At 44.6% G+C, this 11,012-nt stretch overlaps 2 protein-coding genes across 5 annotated transcripts in view; one reads left to right on the forward strand and one right to left on the reverse strand.

The window, feature by feature from the left end:
• Positions 1–3,376: 3,376 nt before the first annotated feature.
• LOC128604094 (C-type lectin domain family 4 member M-like) lies at positions 3,377–7,495 on the reverse strand. Its single transcript, XM_053618904.1, has 6 exons — positions 7,261–7,495; positions 6,691–6,836; positions 5,333–5,761; positions 4,415–4,548; positions 4,225–4,331; positions 3,377–3,986 (listed from the first exon to the last, which is right to left on the reverse strand). The coding sequence occupies exons 2-6, from the start codon at positions 6,827–6,829 to the stop codon at positions 3,845–3,847; spliced, it is 951 nt and encodes a 316-aa protein (XP_053474879.1). The 5' UTR covers positions 6,830–6,836; positions 7,261–7,495; the 3' UTR covers positions 3,377–3,844.
• Positions 7,496–7,802: 307 nt separating this feature from the next.
• Positions 7,803–11,012, forward strand: part of fnip2 (folliculin interacting protein 2) — a 15,161-nt gene continuing 11,951 nt past the window's right edge. For 3 of the 4 annotated variants that reach the window (XM_053618892.1, XM_053618895.1, XM_053618893.1), the window contains exon 1: positions 7,803–8,210. In XM_053618892.1, the coding sequence (XP_053474867.1) occupies positions 8,119–8,210 (92 nt within the window). In that variant the 5' untranslated portion in view covers positions 7,803–8,118. Of the gene's footprint in view, positions 8,211–10,401; positions 10,462–11,012 lie in introns of those variants that run through there. The other variant, XM_053618896.1, reaches the window with a different exon arrangement.

Here is an 11,012-nt window from a genome sequence, read left to right on the forward strand (position 1 = left end):
CCAAGTCAAGTCTCAAGTCTCTGAAATCCAAGTCAAGTCTCAAGTCCCTGAGGTCCAAGTCCAAGTCAAGTCTCAAGTTCCTGAGGTCCAAGTTAAGTCTCAAGTCTCTGAAATCCAAGTCAAGTCTCAAGTCCCTGAGGTCCAAGTCCAAGTCAAGTCTCTAGTCTCTGAAGTCCAAGTCAAGTCTCAAGTCTCTGAAATCCAAGTCAAGTCTCAAGTCCCTGAGGTCCAAGTCCAAGTCAAGTCTCAAGTCCCTGAGGTCCAAGTCAGGTCTCCAGTCTCTGAAGTCCAAGTCAAGTCTCAAGTTCCTGATGTCACGTCCAAGCCTGCTGATCCAGTTGACCAAGTTCCGCTAATATCTAAGCCTAACAAACAAGTTCTGCTCACACCCAAGTTTACTGATATGGCCAACCAAGTTCTGCTCAAGCCCAAGTCTACTGATTTGGCCGACCAAGTTCTGCTCATGCCTGAGTCTACTGATATGGCCGACCGAGTTCTGCTCACGCCCAAGTCTAACGACACGGCCGACCACGTTCTGCTCAAGCCCGAGTCTACCGACCCAGTCACCCAAGTTCAGCCCACGCCCATGTCTACCGACCCAGTCACCCAAGTTCAGCCCATGCCCAAGTCTACCGACCCGGTCGCCCAAGTTCAGCCCACGCCCAAGTCTACCGACCCGGTCACCCAAGTTCAGCCCACGCCCAAGACTACCGACACGACCACCCAAGTTCTGCCAAAGCCCGAGTCTGCTGACACGAACAGCCAAGTTCTGCTCACACCCGAGTCTGCTGACACGGACAACCAAGCTCTGCTCACATCCATGTCTGCTGACATGCACAACCAAGTGTCTGTTGAAACAAACAACCAAGCTCTGCTCATGTTCCCGTCTGATGACCCAACCAACCAAGTTATGTTCACGCCCAAGTCAGCTGACGGGGACAACCAAGCTCTGCTCACGTCCACGTCTGCTGACATGCACAACCAAGTGTCTGTTGACACGGACAACCAAGCTCTGCTCACATCCCAGTCGGCTGACATGACCAGCCAAGTTCAGCTTGCAGGCTCCGCTGAGTACGTCGCTCTGCCTTCCTGCTCAGCCGAGGACATCGCTCTGCCTTCCTATTCAGCCGAGGACGTCGCTCTGCCTTCCAGTTCAGCCGGGGACGTCGCTCCGCTTTCATGCTCCGACGAGGATGTCGCTCTGCCTTCATGCTCCGCCGAGGACTTCGCCCAGCCTGTCTGCCCAGCTGTGGTCGTTTCTCAGCCTGCCTGCCAGGCTGTGGTCGTCGCTCCGCTTTCATGCTCCGCCGAGGACTTTGCTCAGCCTGTCTGCCCGGCTGTGGTCGTCACTCTGCCTTCATGCTCCGCCGAGGACTTCGCTCAGCCTGCCTGCCCAGCTGTGGTCGTCGCTCTGCTTTCATGCTCTGCCGAGGACTTCGCTCAGCCTGTCTGCCCGGCTGTCGTCGTCGCTCTGCCTTCATGCTCCGCCGAGGACTTCACTCAGCCTCCCTGCTCGGCTGTGGTCGTCGCTCTGCCTACCTGTTCCGCCGGGGACGTCGCTCCGCTTTCATGCTCCGACGAGGACGTCGCCCTGCTTCCCTGCTCCGCCGAGGACGTCGCTCAGCCTGTCTGCCCGGCTGTAGTCGTTACTCTGCCTCCCTGTTCAGCCAGGGACGTTGCTCCGCTTCCCTGCGCCGCCAAGAACACCGTGCGGTTTCCTGGCTCTGCTTGGGACATTCAGCCCAGGGGGCCGGGGCCGCCAATGAAACGGGATGACTCATGGCACTCCGGGAGGAGTGCCTTGGGGGGGGGGGGGGTGGGGGGGGTCTGTCATGATACCCACTTGAAGCAGCGTGCTCTAAGCGCGAATGCGCAAGCACCTGCTTTTCCATTGTTGACAGTAGTGTCATCTGGACACGTGTGTTTTGTTTATGTTTCTGTCATGTCTCCTCCCTGTTCTGTCATTGGCTGGGATTTCACGTGTGTCTGTATTGCCCCCAGCTGCTAGCAGTTTAGACGCTGATCATGTCCACATATATACCGCGCGCCTCCCAGCACACAACGCGGAAGATTATCATAGAGTTAGATTAGTTCGTATAGTAGTCATAGTCACGTTCCATGTTTAGAGTTAGTTCACGCTGGATTATCCGCTCCCAGTTCCTTGTCATAGTTCATGTTTCTCGTTTTGTTTATCGACCCTGTTTTCCGTGACCATGACCTTGATTCATGTTTAACCCTGTGTATGCCTGTTTGCCAATCACCTGACCTGTGCCTGTTTTGGATTACGTTTTTGGATCACGTTTTGGATTTGTCTGCCTGTCTCTCTTTTAAAATAAACACTGTTCATACTGCATTTGCATCCGTCCTATCTCCGCTCCGTCACGATACGTGACAGTTCTGAGGCCATGCAATTAGAAACCTTTTTGAAAAAGCCTGTTGGCAGAATATCAAGGCAGCAGGAGGAGGATTTCAGGTGTTGTATAATGTCCCACAAGTTTTCATGACTTATAGGATGAAATTGTATCATACTAATTGGGTTGTTTTTAGGTGGACACAGAGACAGCACATATCCTGTACCTGACATGGAAACACTGATTGCTTGTCTAATTCTTTGAATTTTGTCAGTAAAGAAAGAGGCAAAGTCATTGCAGGCCCTGGTGGATAAAAAGTCAGAGGCTACTGACACAGGAGGGTTGGTTAGCCTGTCGACAGTAGCAAACAAGGTGCGTGCGTTATTATTGTTTTTGGAGATGATGTTAGAGAAGAAGGACCGCCTTGCATTTCTCAGTTCTAAATTATAAATGCGAAGTCTCACTTTATAGACGTCATAGTGAATCTGGAGATTTGTTTTTTGCCACTTGCGTTCATCTTTATGACACTCTCTCTTTTCGGTTCTTACCAGAGTGGCATTTCTCCATAGAGATCTTTCTACCAGAGACCACCTTCACCTTAATGGGTGCAAAGGTTTCAATAACATTTGTAATTTTACAATTGAAATTATCTACAAGCTCATTTACTGAGACCCATGAGAGGGCGGGTGTGGAAGAGTAACATGGCAAAAAAAGAGAAAACAATTACAGGCTGCTGAGGGAACGGCCGTTTATAGCTGTTATAACGTAACTTATTTTATAGATGGTCCACAACATTAAACATAACTATAAATGGATAAAATCTTTGTGTCCTTCTTTTGAACTGTAAGCATTGAGAAATCGCTGTGGTATAATAGGAATAAAACTCTTCAGGATGTGATGTTCTAGGAAAATAATCACCAGGTTGCATCACAACACCCCGTCCACCATTGATTATTTTCCCATAACAACACTGCTGTCTTCTTCATATAAAATGACTCTGCAGTGCCACAAATGATATATATATATATATATATAGGTTTATTTAAACATTGTTGTTTTTTTTGTTGTTGTTTTTTTACATAAACTGCATTCAGCTTACAAGTTTGAGCAGAAAAGAACCTGCAAACCAGGAATGAACCCCTTTATAGTCATTTCACATCATGTCCCCCACTCTAGAAGCAAAAACTATTTAATACATCTCAATTCAAACTTGTTTGAGCTCAGGCTTATGCTGATTTAACAGATTCAGAGACACTGAGATGGACTCTTAAAATACATGAATTATCTCTATGATACTACTTTCATCATAACACATCTACAAAGTTACTGCATCAGAATCATAAGAAATACAGATCTGTGAGATACAGTGAATGAATCTGAAGAACATGCACACAATTATCATCAAAATAGTGGCTTTCATAGTTTTTTATATATATATATATATATCTGACTTAATTTGTCTATAAGCGCTTTTCATTCTAGAATGGTGGACATCACTGAGCAACACGTTTCTCACAGATCCAGAGTGCTTCATGAGAGCATTTACTGTCATTCCATAATTTCCCATTTGGAGAATTGATCATCTCAGCACAGTCCTCATCACCGTCATTATTCGGTTCTCCATCAGCCCAGTACCTGAAACCCAGAGAATCATACTCAGACTCAGATCAGTGTTCAGTTTTCTTCAGTTCCACACATTTAACTGAATCCTCTCAGTCTCTGTTTACCGAAATGCACATTGGAACAATATAAAAAAGGAAATAATCTTCAGATAATAATTTTTCTAAGCAGGAAAACAGTTTTAAGATGTTATCGATTGTATTGCACCTAAAAAATAAAAGAAAGGTGCACAGGATCAATTTCAGTTTCTTACGCAGTGGTCAGTGGTGTACCGTCCACCCATTTCCAGTCTCGCTCTACAGCTCCGTCACTCAGACCAATCCAAGCCTGACTGCTGCCCAGCTGATTACCGATGAACACCTGTAAATGACAGCACAATAAAAACAGCTTTAGTCTCTCTCTCTCTCTCTCTCTCTCTCTCTCTCTCTCTCTCTCTCTCTCACCTGTTCCTCCTTGCTGTTTATGATCACCAGGTCTGCTCCTTTGTCCCTGCAGTCCTGTCTGCTCTCCTCCCAGTTCTTGCGATCATTAGACATGTAGTAAAAACTGGAGTTGAAGCTGAAACACCTCCCTTTATCTACAGAGATATACAGAGAGAATTTACTGAGATCAAAACACACAGTTTCTGAACTATTGCCTGCATACAGCCATGACTTGTATTTCACCACAAACACTATAGCTCAATATATACCATAATATATACTGTAATATAACTGTAATATATACCATAATATATACTGTAATATAACATATATACCATAATATATACTGTAATATAACTGTAATATATATAGTTAATCACCTGTAATGAGCCTTTTTAAAAATAAAAAATTAAAAAAACATTATTTTCCACAAGAAACGGCATCTTAATGTGATTTTACACCAATTATCTTTCTCCCAAATTCAAATCAGATCAAACTTAATACTTTGGTTTGGGGTTTTTTAACATGTAACATAATAAAATTCTCCAAAACCCAAAAAAGTCATTGTAAACCTCGTTCAGTCTTTTTGTCAGAAATACAGCGATCTGAGAAACTTTATCCAAATGGGGACAGTGTACTGCATCCAGCATTTATTTTCTCTTTTTGTTTGTTGCTCCAAATTTGGAGAACGCGTGGCATTTCTGCAGCATTAAAGCTCGTACTTTTGTAGGTTATTGTTGTCTATTTCTCTGTTTAGACCCTGACCGGATAAATAAATACAGCACACCAACTCTGTGCCCCCTGTCTGTGTGGACAATAATAACTCATATAGACATTTACATTTTAGACACTGAGTTCAGTTTTAAAATGACACCAGGATTTCCACTGAGGCATTTAACCTTTGGGTAGAAAACTTTATTCTAAAATTCATGCACTTACAACACAGTTGAAGTGTACTCCGGTATCCATCTATCTCCCTCTGTAACTGGTCTCTCTCTATAGTCAGGGTGTTGTAACTGGTCTGTAACTGATCTCTCTCTGTAGTCAGGTTGTTGTAACTGGTCTGTAACTGGTCTCTCTCTATAGTCCGGTTGTTGTAACTGGTCTGTAACTGGTCTCTCTCTTTAGTCAGGTTGTTGTAACTGGTCTGTAACTGGTCTCTCTCTTTAGTCAGGTTGTTGTAACTGGTCTGTAACTGGTCTCTCTCTATAGTCAGGGTGTTGTAACTGGTCTGTAACTGGTTGTTTTCTGTAGTCAGGTTGTTGAATCGGATCCACAGCACCGTGACGGCGGTCAGCAGGAGAACACACAGCAGCACCACACACACTACAGTCACTCTGTAACACCTGCTCCATGCAGTGTCTCCTCCTAGAGGGAAATGGACACAAAGACACGTGTTTGAGTCGCATTTAATCTCCAAAGTTAGACCCAGCATTCACAGTCTCAACAGTAACAAGGCCCTTCAACAGTGAGCTGGAGAACATCTCAGTAACTCCATCCAACTTCACTGTGAAACTCCTCCCTTTCCACTAAACGCATGCAGTGATGGGCGGGGCTTTGGGCTGGTTTTGAAGAAACTGACTTTATGTTCTGCATTTGCACCACAACGACTGAAAAAGATCTTTGTGTAAGACTCAGGGCAGAGCTAAGGCTAGAACAGAAAAAAGTTCGCATGGCATAACATAAACAAACCCAAACGCAAGACTCACTGAGAGGGAATTCAAGACAACATGCAGCATCTGCCATGCAAGTCCCTGTGTATTAGCTGTTACTATAGCAACAATATATTACAACAAGCACAGGAATATACATACAGTAAATCTTTAATTTGACATGCTATGAGAACTTCTATCAGAGCTACTGTTCTAGAAAATTAATCATTCCTTCTGACCAATCACGATTAAGAATTCAACAGTGCAGTGAGATAATGTTTGCTAAGACTTGGGTATTTTTCTTGAGCTGAACCTGGTAGTTTGTAACAACACACTGTGGACTAAATTGATGCAGTTTCAATAAAACACACCAAGCTGCTGTGTGAATTTAAAAAAAATTCTTCTTTATTTCTGCTCTAAAGTATGTGTATTGTGTCTGTGTATATGTCCAGGGGCGTCTGCTATTAATAGGCTAGCAGGCCTAAGTTCAAAGTTCTCTCTTCCTTCTCCACGTGTTACAGCATCTGCACTCTCGTAGATATCCACCGTCATCTCTGCTCTCTCACAAACACACTGATACAAATCTCACATCTGTAAAAGCCTGAATTACTGCATCTGGCCGTGCAAACTTCAAAACTCACATACCTGTGTTCGGATCTGTGTCTGGGGCTTTCTTTGTGTCACCGCCTTTCTTCTCTGTGTCGGGGTCGTGACCTCTAACAGTGTCTGCACTCTCATAGATCTCCACCACCATCTCCACTCGGTCAGAAGAACGATGAAACATCTGTAATCTATAAAAGACTCACTAATGCACGAAGTGACTGCGTCTCTGTGTGGACGTGGCTGACAGGCTGCAGCTATGTACTCTGTGTGAAGTGAATTAAATGTGATGCTGTCAGTAAAGGAAGTCGGAGGAAGTTAAACATTAGAGGAGGAGCATCAGTGGCTTCTTGTGGTCAAAGTGTGAAGACATGAGCTGCAATTCTCACACATGCTGTAGATGTTCTTGTCAAAGTTACGCCATTCTATAAACATCAAAATCACATTGTTGTGCTATAATGGTGTGTACACTGCACACACACACATTGGTGTGTTCATCATATTTTTGTTCTCTACAATGGTTCTCATTCACACACACACCCCCCCCACACACACACACACACACACACACCAACACCAGTGGTAGCAGAGCTGCCATGCAGGCCGCTAGCTTACCATCAGGAGCGACTTGGGGTTCAGTTTCTTGCCCAAGGACACTTCGGCATGTGGAGTCACGTGGGCCGGGAATCGAACCACCAACCCTACGATTAGTGGACAACCCGCTCTACCACCTGAGCCACAGCCTGTAGGTGTATGCATAGGTTATGGCAACGTGCAGGCATTGTATCTACAAAGTACAGAACCATTTATCTTTTTTAAATATATATAGTGTCGGGATAAATGCCTAAATATCAGCCATCAGTGACCGGATGTTTTTGGGCCTTCCTGTGTGAGGTTTGTGAGACGCAGTTATGCAGGATATCTGGCAACCCTGAGCATACATGTGCTCATGCGTCACACAGCACTGCGTGGCGCATTTCACTGCATTCAGTTTACTTTACAAATGTGTTAATATCTGGACAAATAAAACCACCTGAATAAATCAGGAAATATCAATGGATTCTGGGATTCTTTAAAAGTTTTTTAAAGGTGAATTAGTTGCAATTCGGCAACCCTGCTGCTCCTTTCAGTCTGGGGGAGGAGTTCCTCCAGGAGGCCGCGCGAGGGCGCTGAAACTCCGGAGTGTGAAACCGTAGACCGTGTGAACGAGCGTCAGTCATGTGACCGGCGGTCGCGCGGACGGTTCCTTCTTAACACTGGCGATTCCCGGGGATTCCTTTTTCCGCGTGCTGCAACCGTCACGTGACTCTACCAAAAAAGATAAAAACAACGCTGTTTTGAAGACGTCATAGAGACAGACGTTCGTGCGCGCGACCTGCTGGGTGTTATGGAGGAGCCTCCTGGTTTCCGGTAGCCTAAGCGCGTAACGCGTGAGCTCGAGGCGGACGGCGCGCGCCACACAGCCTTCCAAGCATGGCCCCGATGCTCCTGCAGAAGCTGTTCAACAAGAAAGCGACGGCAACCACCGGGGGCGCAAGAGCGTGCTCGACGGACGCGGAGAATCGGTAAGCTAACGGTTTCCAATGGGGGGGGGGGGGTACTACTAAAGCGTGCAACGCTGGTGCTGAACTACCAGCACGCGCCATTTCTTGTTCATGTAGTTGCATTCAGTGCAGTTGCATGTTATGCGCGTTTGCACGCTTATTATGCGTTATGTGAATGCATGAATTTACACGTTTATTATGCATTATTTGAATGCATGAATTTACACGTTTAATACGGGTTATGGGAGAGCAGCTTTGCCAAACAAATCAGTTTGCTCGCGTGCTGCTCTCGTGCACCTTTCCCTAAGCTCATCAGTTCCCACAGGGAGCATCATTTCACAAATCTTCGTCACACTTTACACGTTTTATACGTTTCTATGATTACGTTTGGGGGTAAACAGGACTTGTTCATTACTTCCGGTGTAATGTTGACACGGTTACTACAGCTAATAACCGGCATCACACTAATCTCGTCTGTCGAATTAAACACAAGGGAAACTTACAATGGCACCAAGCGTGATATATACGCCATAACTGTGGGGAATAATCGATTAGTTTGTCGCTACAGAACGCTATTAAAATGTAAAAAATAAATAAATAAAAAATGCCACGCATGCGCATTCGGGACAGGGCAGCGCCGTGGTCTATACGATGTTGTGCACATGCGCGGGGAACTTGTGGGAACTGAACCAGTAGAGTCAGTCATATGATTCAGTTGTAATTCTCCATTTCACTCTTGGGTTTTCTTTCCCGTTTCCTCCGTGTATAAATGTTGTGTCCTTTAACATCCTAGCTCTTGTGTAGTCAGTGTAATCATAGTAAACACACACACTACAACAGCAAACAACAAATAGTTGTGCTCCTGAGATTGCTGAAGTCTTACAACTCTGTGCACCACATATGTTGGTGTTTTGTGCGAATCCTGAGCAGTGTGAGATTAGAGTTTAGCCCCGTTCGTCTAATATCTATGAATAGCTCGGCAACGAAGCAGTGCTGAGCAATGCGTTCTATCACGAGGTCTCATCGACGGCATAATAAGAACATGTCATCTGTCCTTCGGTGTAATTTGTCATTTGATTCGACAGGGTTTAGTTGATCTTCTTTGACTTTTCCCTCAAAGGGCATTTCCAGGACGATAGAACGATAAGTGGATAAAGAATCCTCCTCATTCGCGTTCGTTACACCGGCGATTCTGCTGATGATGCGTTACGTACGGAATTAAATTTGTACCGGATGTAACTTCTCAAGAAACGAACACAACTATACAGCGAGAGAGAAGAAAAACCTCTCTGAAGCCCCCCAAAATTTGACCTAGTCTTCAAATAAACGGCATTCTTTGTTAACGGTTGCGTAAGCATCCATTTCCTTTACACTTTAAAAAAAAAATTTGCGTACGCTCTCTGCAAGTTTACGCTCACCGTTACGGGGCAGATCTGTCATGTGGGCGGGGCTTAACAGCCATTTACTCTGATTGGTTTGTGATATTAAGACGTGTGGGCGCGCTCTTTTAAGACCGTTAATCAACTGTTGTGATGAAGCTGTGTGTTAGCTTGATGTTGATTAGCTTTCTGTAACAGCACATTCGGAATAATTCCGTCCTTCTCACACCGCCACAGCAGTTTGTGTAAGGAGAGCGACATGCGTCCTCATACTTTTATTCGTTTATTCATTTATAGTTACAGATAATGTTTCCTTTAAACCCACGTTTGATTTAGTCCTAGTTATCGTTTGTGTTACAGCAGCTACAAAACGGTCATTCCTTCACTAGCCCCTCTCTCTCTCTCTTTCTTTTTTCTTTCCCTCGAATATCCTTCGATTATGCATTAGAACGTGCACCTCAGTATATGCCTGTGATTTCAGCACTGTGGTGTCCGTCTTAAACTACACGCTGCCTTTTGCTTGTTGCAGTGCTGAGGTGTGCAACTTTGGCTGCAGAGAATCTCGTATGACAGTTGGATCACATGCTGTGTGTGTGTGAGACAGAATGAAAGTGAGCCAGTCATGTGATGTTTGACTTCTATCCAGTCTGTCATCAGATAGATAAGTAAGCACTTCCTTACATGCTGAAAGAACCCTTATGACTGTCTGTGTGTGTGTGTGTGTCTCTTTCTTTCACTGGTGTAAGTTTAGATGAAGTTAAAGGACACACAGGGCGAAGTATGTGTTAGTGTAGGTGTCTGGGGTTGTGCCAATTCTACCGCAAGATGAAGATTAAAAGTCCGAGGAAATGCAGCTCAGTGCGGTGGTCAAATACGGACATTTTACGTGACAGGTATTAGTGTGTGTTTGTTTTTGTGTGTGTGGTGTTCGTGTGATTATCTGAGGACATATGCAGTAGATATAACAATGCCAACGAAGTTATTTATTGTTTGTTAATTATTTGTTAGTTATTAACACTTTTTTTTTTTTTTTTTAAATCCACTTATCCGAATGTCCACAAAACTTTATTTTTTCTGTTATCACTTGTATATTATAGCAGCAATAAACAGTCGTTCCCTCACCACCTCTCTCTCTCTCTCTCTCTCTCTCTCTCTCTCTTTTTAAAAAAATTAATTGTATTATATTTTTTAGTAATAAGCCAAAAAAAAAAAACCACAGCTTGTCACGTTACCGCGAAACGACACGTCCCCTGTCCTGAGGGCTCGCATGGCAGACGCTTCAACATGCACGAATGGTGGAGTTTTCTGTGAGGAGACGCTTATTTCATATGTTTTGGAAGGAGTCTCCAGTGTCGGCGCTTTGTAACAGTCAGAGGTAAAGATGATGTAAGAAAGGGTTACAGCTGCCTAGTTCAGAGGTCAGGGGACTGATCAGAGAGGCGGC

This window comes from Ictalurus furcatus, chromosome 29 (assembly GCF_023375685.1).
Source record: "Ictalurus furcatus strain D&B chromosome 29, Billie_1.0, whole genome shotgun sequence".
NCBI classification, from domain to species: domain Eukaryota; kingdom Metazoa; phylum Chordata; class Actinopteri; order Siluriformes; family Ictaluridae; genus Ictalurus; species Ictalurus furcatus.